General features: G+C 35.7%; 1 protein-coding gene and 2 long non-coding RNA genes across 9 annotated transcripts in view; 1 reads left to right on the plus strand and 2 right to left on the minus strand.

Moving 5' to 3' along the window:
• LOC106162019 (DNA polymerase subunit gamma-1) overlaps positions 1-19,669 on the minus strand; it is an 89,919-nt gene that overhangs the window by 12,076 nt on the left and 58,174 nt on the right. For all 7 annotated transcript variants that reach the window (XM_087003164.1, XM_087003169.1, XM_087003143.1 and 4 more), the window contains exons 14-15: positions 9,111-9,228; positions 8,735-8,870 (exon numbers count right to left, since the gene is read on the minus strand). In XM_087003164.1, coding sequence (XP_086859290.1) covers positions 8,735-8,870; positions 9,111-9,228 — 254 coding nt within the window. The remainder of the gene's footprint in view (positions 1-8,734; positions 8,871-9,110; positions 9,229-19,669) is intronic.
• Positions 846-2,333, plus strand: LOC147764881 (uncharacterized). The gene is made up of 4 exons (XR_015332679.1): positions 846-1,041; positions 1,152-1,226; positions 1,517-1,691; positions 1,938-2,333. It is a non-coding gene; the product is annotated as an uncharacterized LOC147764881 (long non-coding RNA).
• On the minus strand, positions 1,762-4,266 carry LOC147764882 (uncharacterized). The gene is made up of 3 exons (XR_015332682.1): positions 3,689-4,266; positions 3,079-3,144; positions 1,762-2,716 (listed from the first exon to the last, which is right to left on the minus strand). It is a non-coding gene; the product is annotated as an uncharacterized LOC147764882 (long non-coding RNA).

A 19,669-nucleotide genomic window follows, 5' to 3' on the forward strand; every position in this document is an offset into this window, starting at 1 on the left:
TATCGGTGCTGCATATATGCTGAAAAATAGTGAAAAAACAGCATAAATTCCCTAAAAATGACCCAATCATGCTGATTTTCGAACTTGACCTGTGTATTATGAATATTAATCAGTTTTGTAAGTTTCAAGCCAAAAGGTAGGATGGTTTTCCACTTATTGTGTTATCGGGGTTGCATATATGCTGAAAAAAGTGAAAAAACAGCATAAATTCCCTAAAAATGACCCGATCATGCTGATTTTCGAACTTGACCTGCGTATTATGAATATTCATCAGTTCTGTAACTTTCAAGCCAAAAGGTAAAATGGTTTTTCACTTATCGTGTTATCGGTACTGCATATATGCTGAAAAAAGTGAAAAAACAGCATAAATTCCCTAAAAGTGACCCAATCATGCTGATTTTCGAACTTGACCTGCGTATTATGAATATTCATCAGTTTTGTAAGTTTCAAGTCAAAAGGTAAAATGGTTTTCCACTTATCGTGTTATCAGTGCTGCATATATGCTGAAAAAAGTGAAAAAACAGCATAAATTCCCTAAAAGTGACCCGATCATGCTGATTTTCGAACTTGACCTGCGTATTATGAATATTCATCAGTTCTGTAAGTTTCATACCAAAAGAAAAAACAGTTTTCCATTTATCGTGTTATCAGTAAAAGTGCACGGCGACGGCGATGGCGACGACAGACGCAGATGATGGCTCGTCGGTTAAAATAGTCCAAAAATCAACGAATGGCTTGGAAATATTTACGACGGAGTGTAGCCTATTATGTCAACAGTGCTTGATGCCGTAATTCTCAATGCCGATTCACCGAATGAGTAACTTGTGCCAGGAAATATACCGGTGAGATGATTAGAGACAGTGATATTTTTCGGGTCAACTGAACCAGCCCTTTTCGGTTGGATATTTATGAACGACTGTTACTTTTTTTGTTGTTTGCTATGCTTTCTGAGCCGCAATTTTGACATCGCGATTTGCACGCACAGCGTAGCACGGACTACAAATGCGTTCCAGACGATTTTGATACTTACTGGCAGTAGTGGTGAGCATCGTGCAGATGTCAAAATCATCAATAGGAGTGCCTGAATTTTGTGCTACGCACACACGTATCTTATCTTGCTTTTCTAGTCGATCTGTTTTTATACTTTTCAGATCGAGAGTAGGCCTATTGTTGATGAGGCAAGCAGTCAGAGCAGTCCAGAACTAGAGGGTAAAGAGCTCCCTGAGGTAAAGAGTTTTCTGTTATTTTTAAATAATACAGGCCTTTTAGTTAATCTGGCATATTCCTTAGTTTTGATAGTAATGTGTAGGACCCACCTTACCCTCACCTATATTCACATGTAATAATCCACACATACAAAAAACTTATAGTTTAGGGATAACAATTGATACGCTTGAGTGCAGGACAATGATTAATTGAAGTGAAACACATTTTGAACAGTTCACAACATTATTACTAGCATGCAATTAAATCAGTGCCAATTATTATTATTATTAGTTTTATTATTATTTTACAGCATACTATCTTGTGATGTCAGCCTCATTAGAAAAAAAGCCCTGTATAAAGGTTTAGTAGAGTTGGCAGTGATACATAGCACTTCTAGGTCCAGTAGTATAAGGCTTGGAAGAGGTGTGAGATCAGGAGGATTGACTCAAGAACATGAAAGGAGAATTCAGTAACTCACAGAAGAGGTATAAAACTCATTAAATCTTTATTGAAAAGATAAATTAAGTTTCTCACAATACACAAACACCATTCATATTCCTTCTTATTTTCAAAGTAAATTTATTCGATAAAATTTGGTGGTGTGAAATCCAGTCCTTATGGTTGTTTTAGTGTTCATACATTTTCAAATATTTTATTTTTGAAGTAAGCTATTGTACATATCAAAACAGAAATGACAGATATAAAAGTGAATATATTTTTTTCATTATCAGAGCATACATGATGGTGTTGCCAAGAAAATGATGGTGTTGCCAAGGAAAGTGCTGAATACATTGTGACAAGTGTGATGGAAATCCTGGCCTTGCACTGGATATAAAGATGCTTTTGCTAGAGAATTTACCAAGCAATGACTCAGCATCAGTGGAGATGGGACTGGCCCATCTCCCACTCACTGTAATGTCCCCTACATTTTGACTGCCGTTGAATTTGCTGGATTACTTCACTTTGAAGAAAATCACAGAATAACTATTACCACAAGTATCAGTTTACTGACCAAACATTCATAAGACCTGTAATATGCAAGTCACTGAGTAGAAGGATTCTTTTCATTCTACTGTAATTTGTGCAACCATTCAGTGAACATAAAAAATAAAGGCATAGAAAAACAAGGTGCTTTCATTTATCCCTTTCTCATATCAAAAGTAAAATGCAACTCTGTACACAATCTGTTCATAAAATCAATCATTTTAAAAGTTAATGTCATACAAGGAAATAATGTATGTCTGGATGGATTTATAAAAGAAAAGTTTATGTGAGGTAATCATCATTTTGATAAAAAAAATTCTTATATACATATAAGGACCACGGTGCCTCGAGTCTCTTGGTTCCATCTGCACCATGGCTGCTTAGAAATGTGTACTTGTAATTCCCATGTCAAATTCCTGGTTTGTAAGACTGGAATGTACCTTTATTTGTGCTAATTGTTTATGTAACAGCTTGAGGTCTTACTGTCATCCATGATTTTGAGTGCTTGCTTTGCTGCTTAGTATACCTAAAAACAAAACATTGACTATTGGAAAGACTTCAATGCATTTTGTTGTGAAATTAATAGCACCCACTATCTGTAATGTCTACGCCAGACATAAGAGCACTGAATAGAGCATGGTTATCAAAATTATTTGTTTCAAAATCCAATTTATTATATAATGTTCCCCACAATAAGTACTGATATCCTGTGCTTGTCACAATTCTAGGACTAGCTGCCATGGCAGTGTTAAACTTTATAATAAAAGTTATAAAATGGCATTGTTCCAAGTACTAACATGCATTAGATTGATATTGATGGCAAGGTGTACTGAACATGGTAAAATAAACAGCTATTGTGTGTTTGGATTCTGGGTGTCAGGTACTTACTTTGGCTCTGGCTCTATGTTGGCCTTGAACCTGATGTAGGGGTAGATGTTACCACATGCATATTACCTGGATAAAAAAAATATATACCAGTGTATTATCCTCATTCTCCAGAGAATCCCCATGAAGTCAACTTTAAAAACGTAAACAGAGAATTTATGTGCAATTAATGTGCTCGCTTTAAATCTTTTAATTTAAATTAAATTCGAATAAGGTAAATAGTGAAAGGTTGTTTTTCTCTTTTTTTTTTTTTTTTTGGACTTGAGGATATAACGACGTTAAGTAAGCCGACAAAAACCAGTCTTTAATAGAAGACTATTTAGCTCAATCCTTGTTTGTACTGACTGCTCTAAAGAATAATAAACTTTTCTGCGTACAGCAGGGATAACAGGGGCGGATCCAGAGATATTTAATATTTTCTGACAGTCTTCCGAGTAATGTTGATCCATCCTCCATTTTTGACCGCCTTTCGACAGAAATATTACATATACCCGCCAATGAAAACTTGAAAATCTAACCGTCTTCCGGAAGAACCAGAAGACGCCCTAAATCCGCCTCCTGAATATGTTCTCAATGAAAGAGTCGGACGTGATAAGAGATCGGAATAACCTACCCGTATCCGGCAGAATTTTGTCAGTTTCTCGCTTGTCAGTTTTATTTCCTACTTCTGCTTTGTCTACCTCTGGCCTGCCAATGAAAATAACATCCTCTGCTTCTGCATTTCCCGTTTTATTTCCTTTTTCATTGTCCCGTAGAGTTATTCTTCTCTCTTTCAACTCACGTGTACTCGGACTACCCTCCATCTTGGTTTGCAGTGACATCCAGGTCTTCTCCAGAGCGTAGTAAACAGTAGTATTCAGTCATATGCAAATTGAGGCAAGTCCCAGAATTCCATGCGTAGGGGAGTAATGGCGAGAAGTTTAGACGAAAAAAAAATGCTGCGCTTTTTTTTCTTTAAGTGATCTTAAAAACCTATACCTCAACCTTTATTTTCTCAACGGTTTTGTGTGAGACATGCTTTGGGGTTCAGGATCAAATAGGCAAAGTTTCAGAGAAAGGCCTATTTAAGCGTCTACAGCAGAAAGACATCCTTTAAAGTTCAATAGTAACTATGGACCTATCTCTGCCAGTTTTGGAGATAAAAGGGCAGCAAAATTTGCAGAGTTCAGTTCATGGTAAAAAGTAGGTCAAAGGTCAATTTCAAGGTCACATTTAGATTGCCAGTATATGACTTCCTATTCAAATTCAATAGTAACTATGGACCTATCTCTGCCAGTTTTGGAGATAAAAGGGAAACAAAATTTGCAAAGGTTAGTTCATGGTGAAAAGTAGGTCAAAGGTCAATTTCAAGGTCACATTTAGATTGCCAGTATATGACTTCCTATTCAAGTCCAATAGTAACTATGGACCTATCTCTGCCAGTTTTGGATATGAAAGGGAAGCAAAATATGCAAAGTTTAGTTCATAATGAAAAGTAGTCAGGCGGCTCAGTCCAAATTTTATCCAGAATTGTGCAAAACATGATAACAGCATGAAATTTTCCACGATGAATGACCATTGGGTGTTTGTCAACCCCCTGATCCAAAATAGATGAACACCCAATGGTTATTCATCGGGGAAAGTTTCATGCTTTTATCATCTATTGCACAATTCTGGAAAAAATTTGGACTGAGCCACCTGACTAAACCGTACTGCACATTTTGCTTTCACCACCAATATGTACTTTTTGATAGCGTAACTCGAAAACCGTTTGGAATACAAAAAAACGGAGACCACTTCCAGTGTTGGGCTTTACATGCTCTACAAAATGCAAAAAAGAATGGGTCTCTAGCATTAACGGTTCCCGAATTAGAGACAGTTTTCAGTTTCGGCATCTTATGGCCGTTACTCCAGTGAAAATGCACCGATTGACCCCAAATTCACGGAGATGAAAGATGACCTGAAGGGTAACACTTTCCAATAATATTATTGGTTAAGTCTGTGTGATGTCTGAATAACAGGGCAAAAAAATTTTTTTTCATAAAAAATATTATTTTTTTGAAAATTTTGGCCCATTTGACCTTGAAGTAAAGGTCAATGGTCAAATCCAAGGGCATATTTGAAATCTACACATATGACTTTTGGAAAGCTGTCTGTAGAAATTTTTCCCATAACCCCTTCCGTAGGGTAGATAATTAGCATTTAATTTTGCCATTTTTGGACAAGGGTGCATTGCAATGAGTGCCACACCCAGACCCCAATACCGGCAAAGCCCAAATTTTACGTGGAACGAGCTGAGATTATAGGTGACCTAAATCCAAGAGATGGGTACGGGGGCCCTTACCGTCTAGGAGGAGAAGCGGTAACCGTATCCGTCCGGTGGAGCCGGCGGAACGATCCGGACGAGACCGAAACCATGTGTACCGCCAGCGCTAACGCTGGTGGTACAATTATAGAATAATTATCACCAATTTTTGATTATTGACAATAAATAGCATGGACATGTAGAAAATTTGATCACCATTCGGCTTCATGTCCATGGGAGCTCCGAGTCCCACAATGAATATGCCAAAAAGATAATGAATATTTCACTCAAATGTATAACTTCCAGAAAAAGAAGCCAATTGGACTGCTTTTCCAACTCATTCTGCATTTTAGTCCTGTGTTTCTTTTTTAAAAGGTTTGACAGTCATAACACGGTTTTCCCATAATGGTCATCATGGCAGCAGCACCAAAAATTGTTTTCTTCTATTTTGATGCAACATTACATAATGCTTAACAGTATAATGACCATCAATTTTTAATAATAGATTATTAGTAACATGGACATTCAGAAAACGTGACAAGCAAAGGTCTTCAGGATCTTAGAACTTCAAAGTCAATAAGTGAAAAATTAAATTTTCACAAAAAACTGTTTAACTGCCAGAAAAAATTAACAAACAGACTGCATTGCCTACTGAAGCTGTATTTTAGACCCATGTTTCTTTCCTGTAAGTTTGAGAACAGTAATTGACATGATTTTTGTTAAATGGTCATCATGAGAGCAGTGCCCAAAATAGGTTTTTTTTTCAAATTTTGATACAATATTACATAATGTTTAACAGCATAATGACCATCAATTTTTAATAATAGAATATTAGTAACATGAACATTCAGAAAACGTGACTAGCAAAGGTCTGCAGGCTCATGGAACTTCAAAGTCACACCTTAAAAATGCCACTATGTGAAAAATTAAATTTTCACAAAAAACTGTTTAACTGCCAGAAAAAATTAACAAACAGACTGCATTGCCTACTGAAGCTGTATTTTAGCCCCATGTTTCTTTCCTGTAAGTTTGAAAACAGTAAGTGACATGGTTTTTCTTAAATGGTCATCATGGGAGCAGTGCCCAAAATAGGGGTTTCTTCAAATTTTGATGCAATATTACATAATGTTTAACAGCATAATGACCATCAATTTTTAATCATAAAATATTAGTATCATGGATATTCAGAAAATGTGACTAGCAAAGGTCTGCAGGCTCATGGAACTTCAAAGTCACATCTTGAAAATGCCAAAATGTAAACAAGACACACTGTTCTGAAATGAGTTTATTTCTATTTTTAACATTTTTTAAACATAAAACAAAATAAACAGTTTGTTGCCATTTTTATATGACCAACGGAGAAAATTGATGAGATGGGGAAAAATATCAATAGAACAGTGTTAAATGTCCAATTCCCTCCATTCTGAGATTCTGAACATAGTGGATGATTGAATCTAACAAACTGCAATGATATGAGTTTATTTCCATTTTTGACACTTTATTACACAATACATGATAACAAGTTTACCATGTTTTTTACATAATCAACTAACAATGTTGTAAAGATGCAGGAAATATCAAACAAACACTTTTACGCATCTTATTAGTTAAATAATGAGACTGTTAACATGCCTAAGAATTGAATCAAGAGGACATGTGAAAAAACAGCACAACTTCTAAAATAATGGCCCAATTATGCTGATTTTCGAACTCTACCTGCGTTTTAGTAAGATTGACCACTCCTGTGAGTATAATGACAATTGGCCAATCTGTTTTTCTTATATTGTGTTATCAGTGTTGCATATATGTTGAAAAAAGTGAAAAAACAGCATAACTCCCCTAAAAATGGCCTGATCATGCTGTCTTTCGAACTTGACCTGCGGATTATGAATATTCATCAGTTTTGTAAGTTTCAAGCCAAAAAGTAAAATGGTTTTCCACTTATCGTGTTATCGGTGCTGCATATATGCTGAAAAAAGTGAAAAAAAAGCATAACTTCCCTACAAGTCACCCCATCATGCTGATTTTCGAACTCGACCTGCGTATTATGAATATTTATCAGTTCTGCAGGTTTCAAGCCAAAAGAAAAAACGGTTCTTCACTTATCGTGTTATCGGTGAATGTGCATGACGGCGACGACAGACGCAGATGATGGCTATATGTACAGACACATCTGTGTCTGTACATAAAAAGGTCATTTTGGTTGAAATTCTTGAAATGGGAGGTGCCCAGAAATTCCAGATATTCAAATTTCATGAAATAAAGTTGTTTTTGACCAGAAGTTGTCTCCCTGGCCAAACCTTTTGTTATCTTATCCAGATGTTCAAAATTTTACCCATATTACCGTATTGCACATTTTACTTTCACCACCACAATGTACTTTTGATATAGCATAACTCGTAAACCATATGGAAAACAAAGAAAATGGAGACCACCTCCAGTGTTGGGTTTGACATGCTCGATCAAATACAAAAAACAAGAGGTCTGTAGTATTAACGGTTCCAGAATTAGAGTTTTCTGTTTCGACATCTAATGGTCGCTGCTCCTGTGAAAATGCACCGATTGACCCCAAACTAACAGAGATCAAAGATGACCTAAAGGGTAACACCTGCCAATAATATTATAGGTTAGGTCTGTGTAGTCCCTGAACATCAGCACAAATATTTTTTTCGTAAAAAATTCCTTTTTTTTTAATTTTGGTCTGTTTCACCTTGAAATAAAGGTCAAAGGTCAAATCTAAGGGCATATTTGAAATATCCACATGACTTTCAGTCAGCTGTCTATAGAAATGTTTCCCATAATTCCTTCTGTATGGTAGATAATTAGCATTTAATTTTGCCAATTTTGGATAAGGGTGCATTGGAATGAGCGCCACACCTAGACCCCAGCACTGACGAAACCCAAATTTTACGTTGATCGAGTTCAGATTATACATGACTTAAATCCAAGAGATGGGTACGGAGGCCCTTGTAGTCTAGGAGGAGAAGCGGTAACAGTGACATGGCTACGGAGCCTGCAGATGGGACCAGACTGGACGTGACTAAAACAATGTGTACTGCCAGTGCCTACACTGGTGGTACAATAATAACACTAAATATCAACTTCATTGTGGAACATGCTTTAACACGCTATATAATGTAGTTTTTCTTCTGAAAAGGCTGTTACTGAAGAGGACTTGGAGAAAGAACCATAAAACTTCAGTGTTTTATCATTCCATTTCCAAGTCCTTTTCAGAAACTTAGTAATTACCCAATAACATTCATTAAATAGGCAACAGTTCAGTCTCAATTTTGTTCACTTTAGAGTTTTATCGATTGTGAAAATTAATATCATCTATTCCATATCCCACCCCCCAAAAAAGTACCAAAAAATTACCATGTATGCCAGCAAAGTCGGCATCCCCAATTAAAGAGGCTATCCACAGTTCTTGAGCATCTACATCAGCACCTACAAAAGTGTACCCTGGGGGGCATTGCACCATAGCTTTAAGTTCACTGCCTATCCTATCTGACTGGAATCAGAGCAAGCAATATTAAATTATATTTAACTATAGCTCACTTGGTATGTTATATTTAAAACAGCATTTATTATTAATCCCAAAAAATGAACTTGTTCTATCATAATCTATAAAAATAAAGCCATACAGCTGGGAAAAAAGTCAATTCAACTAAAAAAATCCAAATACAATGGCATATTCATTAAAAAAAAGTAAACAGCAAGTGAATAAAGAGTTTAGTTTATATGTACCTACATAAGCATTGCTGGCAGTAAGCCATGTTTTCTCCACTGCCCTTCTGGTAACAGTGCCAGCAGTTACGATACGAGGTAAGATGGCTCCACACAGAGTTTCCTCATCATAATCTGGATCACTACAGAGAGTAATTCTTTATAAGATTAATAGAATAACTTTATAAAATTAATAGAATAACAAAAACCACCATGCAAGTAAATTGTAATCCTTTATGTCAATTATCAAATCTGATAACAGAACACACATGTACCTACATATGTGCCTCAAAATATTTATACATTCAATACATTTGAAAAGTAAAATTATTTGCTATGTTTAATAATTATGTATTTATGTTGGGCGTTAACGGGAGTCACCCCAAAAATCTTATGAAAAGGAGTAAAAGAGTGGAGCGTAACAGATTGTGAAATGCGTACCGGCATACCGTGGGCCATATTTGTTTCTGTTTGTCATAAAATTAATTAACATAGATTTTAAGCGTATAGCGTACCGTAACAATAGAATGAGAAAAAAAGACAAGTCGCTTTCGCTTAAAAATTGAAGTAATCAAATCAATATTAGGCCAGTAAACGAGCATATTTTCCCCATTGAGGTTGGAAAAAATTGGTGACAAAGGTTTCTCAACTGATTCTGGTCCGTTGGAGGCCCAATATGGCCCAAAAAATTTTCCCCATGAATCCCCCCATGGCAAAGTCTCATTTTCCACAAAAATCCAAAATGGCCGCTATTGAATGGGGTGGGTGGACTTGAAATCCATAACTTGGGAACCCAATGTCACAGAGACATGTTTTAAGTATCAACGTCTACTAAGTGAGGGATCCCCAATCTTTTGCAACTAGTCTCAAGGTCACTGGAGGTCAAGGTCATGACCTTATTACAAGGTCAAGGCATTTTTTGAGGAAAAAACCCCATAATGTCTAAATGACAGTTTCCCAATGTCACAGAAACATGTTTTAAGTATCAACTCCTACTAAGTGAGGGATCCCCAATCTTTTGCAACAACTTTCAAGGTCACTGGAGGTCAAGGTCATGACCTAATTATAAGATCTATACATTTTGTGAGCAAAAAAATGATGTGATGTCCATATATTGGTAACCTAATGTCACAAAACATATTTTAGTATCCACTTTTATTGAATGATGCACCGCCAATCTTTTGCAAATTTATTCAGAGTCATTTGGGGTCAAGGTCATGACCCTAATTTCAAGGACACTGCATTTTTCGAGCAGAAAATTCCCATATTATCTAAACCTTTGTAATTGGATATCACAAAAGCATGTTTAAATATCATTTCCTTCTAAGTGAGGTTCTGAGAATAATATGCAATTGTTTTCAAGGCACCAGAGGTCAATGTTATGACCTTATTTTCAAGGTCATGGCATTTTTAGCTCGGACAAAATGCCATCATGTCTACATTTTGATAACCCGGCCAATGTCACAGAAACATGTTTAAAGTATCGATTCATACTAAGTGACATTTGAAACTTTCTAAGATCACCACAGGTCAGGGTCATATCCTTATAACAAGGTTGTCATAATATTTAAGAACAAGGCAGCAAAGCTGTCAAATGTACAGACAAAAAACAGAAATTAAAGATGCAAAATAGGTCATTTTGTCAATTTTGATGCAATAATAAATAATGCTTATAATAGCACTGTCAGTCAACACTGAATTCTAATCATGCACAACAGGTACCATGGTCAATAACAGGAGATATTTTCTGATAGTATTCCAAAGTATCTATGTTGATCCATCCCCCATTTTTATGGTCTTCCAACAGAAAAAAAAATAGATACCAGTCAATATAAACTTAATAACCTGACCGTCTTCCGGAAGACCCAGAAGATGGTCTCAATCCACCCCTTCAATAAGATTACAGTTTCAGGACCATGAGAGTTCAAATTCACATGATGAAAGTCTCAATTTTTGAAAAATGATGACAGTGCATAAAATAATATTACATAATGTTTAAAGACATAAAAAACAATACAACTGCTTATGTGGAAATACAGACAAGACAGCACGGTTCTGAAATGTTTTTTTTCCCATTTTTAACAATTTTTTAACATAAAACAAAATTAACAGTTTACTGCCATTTTTATATGATCAACTAAGAAAATTGATGAGATGGGAAAAATATCAATAGAACAGTGTTAAATGTCCAATTTCCTCCATTCTGAGATTCTGAACATAGTGAATGATTAAATCTGACAAACTGCAATGATATGAGTTTATTTCCATTTTTGACACATTTTTACACAATACATGATAACAAGTTTACCATCATTTTTACTAAATCAACTAACAATTGTTGTAAAGATGCAGGAAATGTCAAACAAACGCTTTTACGTATCTTATTAGTTTAATAATGAGACTGTTAACATGCCTAAGAAATGAATCCGAGGAAATGTGAAAAAAAAGAATACCTTCTAAAATATTGGCACGATTATGCTGGTTTACGAACTCAACATGCATTTTAGCAAAACTGACCACTCCTATGACTTTCATGACAATTGGCCCATCTGTTTTTCTTATATTGTGTTTACAGTGTTGCATATATGCTGAAAAGTGTAAAAAACAGCATAACTACTAAAATAACAAGTTTACCATCATTTTTACATAATCAACTAACAATGTTGTAAAGATGCAGGAAATGTCAAACAAACACTTTTACGAATCTTATTAGTTAAATAATGAGACTGTTAACATGCCTAAGAATAGAATCTGAGGAAATGTGAAAAAATAGCACAACTTATAAAATAATGGCCCGATTATGCTGATTTTCAAACTTGACCTGCGTTTTAGTAAGATTGATTACTCCTGTGAGTTTCATGACAACAGGTCTATCGGTTTTCCTTGAAATGTGTTAAAGGGATAATAACTCTTCGTATGAGATCTATATTTCACAATAAAAACATTGTGAATAACTCATAGAAATATTATATATTCTGTTTTACCACAAAACAGCAGTTATAGCTATTATTCTGATATCTGAGCTTGCCTTTAGACCACGTGACCTCCAATGACGGCTATACTCTGTTAAAATCTCTTAAGAGATTTTAACAAAAAACCAAACTTTTTAGAAAAAAAACAGGGACTAACTTTGAATGTAAAAATGAATTCATTAACCATTGGTAAGTATGGGAAAATTGTTGTTTACTCCAGGAAAATTCATTTTTTGGCCGAAACAAAGAGTTATTATCCTTTTAACAGTGTTGCACATATGCTGAAAAGTGAAAAAAACAGCATAACTACTAAAATAGTGGCCCGATCATGCCGATTTTCGAACTTGACCTGCGTTTTAGTAAGTTAGATTACCCCTATGAGTTTCATGACAACAGGCCTACCGGTTTTTATTGAAATGTGTTAACGATGTTGCATATATGCTGAAAAGTGAAAAAATAGCATAACTTCTACAATAATGGCCCGATCATGCTTATTTTCGAACTTAACCTGCATTTTATGGATACTCATCAGCTCTGTAAATATAAAGCCAAAAAGTAAAACTGTCTTCCACTTACGGTGTTAACGCTGAAAGTGCACAGCGACGGTGACGGCAACATGATCGACTAATTACAAAATAAACTAATTATGTTGTAAAGATGCAGGAAATGTCAACCAAACACTTTTACTTGTCTTATTAGTTAAATAATGAGACTGTTAACATGCCTAAGAATTGAATCTGAGGAAATGTGAAACAGGACAGCACTGTTCTGACATGGGTTTATTTCCATTTTTAACAATTTTTTAACATATAACAAAATTAACAATTTACTGCCATTTATATATGATCAACTAAGAAAATTGATGAGATGGGAAAAATATTAATAGAATAGTGTTAAATGTCCAATTTCTTCCATTCTGAGTTTCTAAACATACTGAATAATTGAATCTGACAAACTGCAATGATATGAGTTTATTTCCATTTTTGACACATTTTTACACAATACATGATAACAAGTTTACCATCATTTTTACTAAATCAACTAACAATTGTTGTAAAGATGTAGGAAATGTCAAACAAACGCTTTTACGTATCTTATTAGTTTAATAATGAGACTGTTAACATGCCTAAGAAATGAATCCGAGGAAATGTGAAAAAACAGAATACCTTCTAAAATATTGGCACGATTATGCTAATTTTCAAACTCAACCTGCATTTTAGTAAGATTGACCACTCCTGTGAGTTTAAATGACAATTGGCCTATCTGTTTTTCTTATATTGTGTTAACAGTGTTGCATATATGCTAAAAAGTGAAAAAACAGCATAACTACTAAAATAGTGGCCCGATCGTGCCGATTTTCGAACTTGACCTGCGTTTTAGTAAGATTGATTGCTCCTGGGAGTTTCATGACAACAGGCCTATCGGTTTTCCTTGAAATGTGTTAACAGTGTTGTATATATGCTGAAAAGTGAAAAAACAGCATAACTTCTACAATAATGGCTCGATCATGCTGATTTTCGAACTTGACCTGCGTTTTATGAATATTCATCAGCTCTATAAATATAAAGCCAAAAAGTAAAACGGTCTTCCACTTATCGTGTTAACGCTGAAAGTGCACGGCGACGGCATCGGCGACGGCATCGGCGACGACGGCGACGACAGACGCAGGTGATGGCAATATGTACAGACACATCTGTGTCTGTACATAAAAATTGATTTTACACTTGTCAAATACAACACAGGTGATTGTTTAAAGAATATTTCATAACAGAAAAGGCATCGCTGCTACTGCATAGTACTCATTTAAATAAATGGCATTCAGTTTACAAGGCTTAAAGGTATACTGTACCCATTTCAAAATCACTAGGGCCTATGTGTTATATCTATGTTTAAATAAAGCTGTGTGTTTTACAGTATACAGGAACTAAAAGTGAAGTAAAAGCTTTATAACAGAATATAAACTTGTTTCACACTGGGATGGACAGCCTGTTATACAATTACCATTGTAGCCTCACATAAGACATGTAAAAAATTGGAATATTCAGAATCTTATTACAGCATTCTATACTACTGCAATGGAGGAATTAAGTCATGTTGGGTATATATATATTTAGATGAAATATTATGGAATTAGAAATGGGGACGTTTTATATTGGACACAGGCTGGGGGTACAAACTGCCAGTAAAAAAAACAATCATACAACCGGTGGTGAGTTTACAAGAAATGAAACAACCATATCAGAAGTAGGTAAGCAGTTTCCCTGGGGAAATATAACCAGGTATTTTTATGGTATTTACCTTCTTGCCCAGAAGTCAAATTGCTACACCATTTTAACATCCGTAACAAATAAGTTGGGTTTCTCTCCAGCTTTAAAAGTCAAAAGTTGATTTCTCAGATATTCACTTCCAATGCTTCTCTAAAACCTTCAAACTTACTAGCCGCAAGTTTATCACAATTGCTAGCTGTGGGTCTTTAACAATAGGTCTACAGGTAGATGTGGCATAGCAGAGTTAGGTATGGGTCAATTAGAGTCCTTTTCAGAGAAGAAATACATTTTCCTGGACACATTTAAGGAGCAATTTGACTGCATGATGGACAGTGATTAAAAGGCAAATGTGTCCTCTGCAGATATTTGCTTCAATACAACTTGAGGATAAGGTAGTCTGCATTAATGCACAACATTCAATAAGCATTTATTACCACCTGATCACTTAATATTTGTCAGAAGGTTATTTCTACGTGGTCAGCTTCAAACTGAAGGATACAAAGTCCTTTACATACGTGTTAGATCCTAGCCCACAGCTACAACCGTTTGTACGTCCCTTGTCCTTGGTGCTTTGACCATCAAATACAGGCCTGTAGCCAGTGGCGTTCTGGATAAAATTTTATCTAATTACACAAATATTTCTTGGTAGAAGATCCACTTTTTCAGAAAAAGCCCCCCTCCCCATATTTGAGACCGCAAGCTCGACACAATGACTGTCAACTGAGCTGCAGCAAAGTAAACGAAGGATGATGACGAGAGCCTGTAGCCAGTTTCCTATCCTAACAGACCTGATAAAAACTTCCAGGTTGCAATCATGTCTCAGTAATAGTTCTCCAATCTGACAGGAGCTGGCATGATATGAAAACATGTAACTACTTTTGACACAGATGAGCACACCATGAAACAGCAGCTTTAAAGTGTATCGACCAAAACATACTACACCTTCTAGTAGAGTGTTCACTTGCGGTGAACAAGTTCTTCCCAGCAAATGACCTGCTGCTTATTTCAGAATCCCACTGCAGGACCAAGAATTAGGATATTTAGGAAAAAGATGCTGAAATGACACTCAAAGTGCACCATCTACAAGTTTGTCTTCACACAAAAAAAAAAAAATTAATTTCCCACTCAGCACATTAAAATTACACAATTAACCCAAGTACAGACTTGTGTCAGCATGCTCAGTAGGCTTGGGAGAGGGTAAAGCTTTTAGACCTCACCCATCCATGATGGAGCTAAAGGAATTGAATTGACCATTAAGAATCAACACACTTTACCATTGGCAATTCAGTAATGGCTGGCCTTTGGTTGTCATAAAAGCAACCAAATACAGATACTGATTAAATGGACAAATAAATATGCTTTATCAACTATCTCCTCTCTACAATGGCACACAGATACTCCAAAGTAGATCATACATAAAAAGGTAGGACAAGAAGGCTTTAGGTCAATCACTGGGCAGACAAGAAGAGAGCGTATGCCTGTAGCACCTGTATTAAAATTTAAAAGTATTTACATCAAACCACAATGGGCTCAGGTCGCTCTATAAAATGTAACATTTGTCATAAAGAATGGAGATGCATATTTAGCTCTTAAACAATCTTATGTGTTGTATTTAGCACACCCTAGAATCAAATTTTCATTAAATTTCATGATGACCTTGCAATAAGGTCAAGCCTGCATGTGCCTCCTAGATTTTGGAAATAGTTGCAAATGATAAAGAGGGCCCCATTTACAAGGCATTAATTGGCACGCTAAACACGTTTCTGACACATTTGGTAATTGAGAAAGTATGGAATTTTGCTTGAAAACCTCATGACCTTGTAATAAGAGGTCAAAAACTTAATCTCTGGTGAACTTTAAATTAGTTGCAATTGATTGTTTACTTCTCATTTAGAAGGAATTGATACATTTAACATGCATGATTTAGTGACATACGGTTACCAAGATATAGATAATATGATATCATTCACTTGGAAAATACCATGACCTTGACATTTTTTAATAATATTGGCCTCTGCTGACCTTGAAAATAGTTGCAAGTGTTTGGCAGTGTCCCACTTGGTTGGTATTGTTTCTTATAACATGTTTCTATGACACTGGGAAACTGTCATATAGACAATAAGGCTTTTTTTGCTCCAAAAATGCCTTGACCTTGTAATAAGGTCATGACCTTGACCTCTGGTGACCTTGATACTAGTTGCAAAAGATTGGGGATCCCTCACTTAGTAGGCGTTGATACTTAAAACATGTTTCTGTGACATTGGGAAATTGTCATATAGACATTATGGGTTTATTTTCTCCAAAAATGCCTTGACCTTGTTATAAGGTCATGACCTTGACCTCCAGTGACCTTGAGACTAGTTGCAAAAGATTGGGGATCCCTCACTTAGTAGGAATTGATACTTAAAGCATGTTTCTGTGACATTGGGTTCCCAAGTTATGGATTTCAAGTCCACCCACCCCATTCAACAGCGGCCATTTTGGATTTTTGTGGAAAATGAGACTTTGCCATGGGGGGATTCATGGGGAAAATTTTTTTGGCTATATTGGGCCTTCAACGGACCAGAATCAATTGAGAAACCTTTGTCACCAATTTTTTCCAACCTAAGTTGTTTATTGACTGGCCTATATGGCCTTTAATCATACTTGATTCAAAATGGTACAAACATCAATATCACTCAGAAACAATTTTCAATCCGCTTCACTTCTTAAATGAAACTCTAAATTCATGTTAGATTTTCACTAAAGGGAACCAAGCATTTAAGTCATTTTGATTAGTCAACAAAAATGACTACCCTTCATTCCAAGCAAGGGGGGAACCTCTTAAACAAGGCAGTGAAGCTGTCAAATGTACAGACATAAAGCAGAAAAAAATGATGCACAAAATAGGTCACTTTTTCAATTTTGATGCAATATTACATAATGCTTGACAGCAAAACAGCTCCAAATTTTAAAGCAGCATACAGGAGGATACAGGGAGGGTGCTTTCATAGTTGTTGAGATGATATAAGAGTGGTGTCTAAAATTGTTTATCTTAAATAATCATCACCACTAGATGTAAATATTACTCGTCAAAACCTGATTTTAACTTCCATTTTTTGTCCGTTCTTCGCCTTCAGTTTTACGGTATAAACTTGAACATTTCGTCGGAAGAGGATTTTCTGCCGAAGTAATTTTTTTCGTCGAGTTTGATAATGGGCCATCTCAATAATTTTGAAAAGTTTGTCGCATACCTTCATCTCGTTTTCCAACTCAAACATAAAGTAATGCGTCAGCTGATTCAAACGATCAAGATATCATTGACGATAACACTCTCAATGGAAAAAGGAACAATAGTGCGCCACTGCGAGCAGCTACTTACGATATAGATGGTGTAGATGTGGATTCCCGTTTTCAATTGAGGGAACGTCGGCCTTTTGTCTTTTGTGTAATTATTATTATTACCTGGTTCATACACACAAGGTTTGCACAAGAGAAGTCGCATGCTGCGATGCTTTATGTAATGATTTCAATTTGATCGACTGCTGTCCTAAATCAGGAAGACAATGAAAAAATCAAGATATTATCTCCAAGGGAAATGTACTCTATTCATGTCCATTGCGCTATTACTATTACCTAGATAAAAACTGGGTATGCTGGGCTAGATCAATTTCAACAGGTCATTAATTTTGCTTGTTTTGAACTTGGACCATGTATTCATAAATTCAAGTCAAATTCAAGTCCAAGGTATAAACATAAAGTACCCAATGTATGCAATGTATGCAATGTATGAAAGCCACTACATGTATGTATTTCAGATTTCTTGAATTTTAAGTGATATACACCTTTACACCTAAGGTACTACTACTACTATAATAGACAGATACATAAACTAAATCGTTCAGCATGTAAATAATCATCACATTTACATAGACAAATAATTGTATGTTCATATATATATTAGAGGAAGATAATCAGCAGGAGTTTGTACCCAATTCGAGCAAGACGAAAAGTTCATTTTGATATTTGTTTCAAGGGACTTCGTTTGCAGAAAATCGTCAGCGGGAGATAGTTCGCCATCCGAGTGAGATAAGAAGGTAATTCATAACTTCAGCAGGACTCTGTTGGCAGGAGATCGTTCGTGAGACGAGAAGGCAATTTTCATATTTGTTCAAGGGACTTTGTTTGCGGGAGATAGTTAGCCATCACAGTGAGACGAGATGACAGTTTTTATATTTTCAGCAGGAGAACGTTCGTATAAGATCATCGGCAGGAGATCGTTCGTGAGACGAAAGACAATTTTTATATTTGTTCAAGGGACTTCGTTCACAGAAGGTAATTTTCATAACTTCAGTAGGAGATCGTTCGCGTAAGATTGTCAGTTTTTACTGTACGCTGTCTTTTAAAACTGTTTGTGCGCACACAATTCATTCAATGTGCACACACCTTTTACATAATTGTCAGGGCTTCCTAACCCAGCATGACCACTGCATTATTTGACGTTGTCTAAGTGAAAGGTTTCCCAACATTAAACGTCTTATTTACCTCTGTTGACATGCCATTGCCCTCTCTATTATAATCCTACTTTTATTCATGCAAGTTTTCCCTCTTATGTGCTAAAAATTTTTTTCTTGCATCGTCCACTGCATTGACTTGTTAAATTAGGACAGCCACATGGTATGCCTGCTGACCTTAACCGATGGAAAGTATGTTGAGCAGTTTTTCCACACTTCTTCCTGCCCTTTCATTCATATGCTAGTATCTGAGTCAAGTGACATGCAAGGGTAGTTACAATCATGGGATGTAAATGCGATTTTAGTTCTTTAATTTAAAATAGATCTTTATTTGAAGTGTTTGATGCTGTGAAAGTGCTGTTTTTGTGAACAATTTTCAATTAAAACTGCTTTGTATGCCCATTTAAGAATGCACAAACGGTAATACAGACATTAAGAATATGTTACTAACATACGGCGTCAGGCCCATGAGAGTTAAATTTTATGCAATTTATTACAGAAAGTTTGAAATGTGAAAAATAACCATTTAAGAAAAAACCTACCATTACTTCAAGAAAAAGAAACTAATCAGACTGGGTTTCCAACTCAAGTTGTATTACATTTTTAAGAATCACTAATGTAAGTTTGAGCACAATAAGTAACACAGTTTTCCTTCATACTGCTTATGGTGGCAGTGCACAAAATAGGACCTTTGTTAATTTGATATTACATAATGCTTCACAACAAAATCAACAACAAATTTTAAGTATGCAGAACAGGTGACAGCGATTTAAAAATATAAAACAAGCGCACGAGAGTTCAAATTCACACAATGAAAATACTAAATGTCAACAAGGCAGCAAAGCTGTCAAA

The sequence above is a fragment of the Lingula anatina genome, chromosome 1 (assembly GCF_051362555.1).
Source record: "Lingula anatina isolate TDL-2025a chromosome 1, LinAna3.0, whole genome shotgun sequence".
In the NCBI taxonomy this organism is placed as follows: domain Eukaryota; kingdom Metazoa; phylum Brachiopoda; class Lingulata; order Lingulida; family Lingulidae; genus Lingula; species Lingula anatina.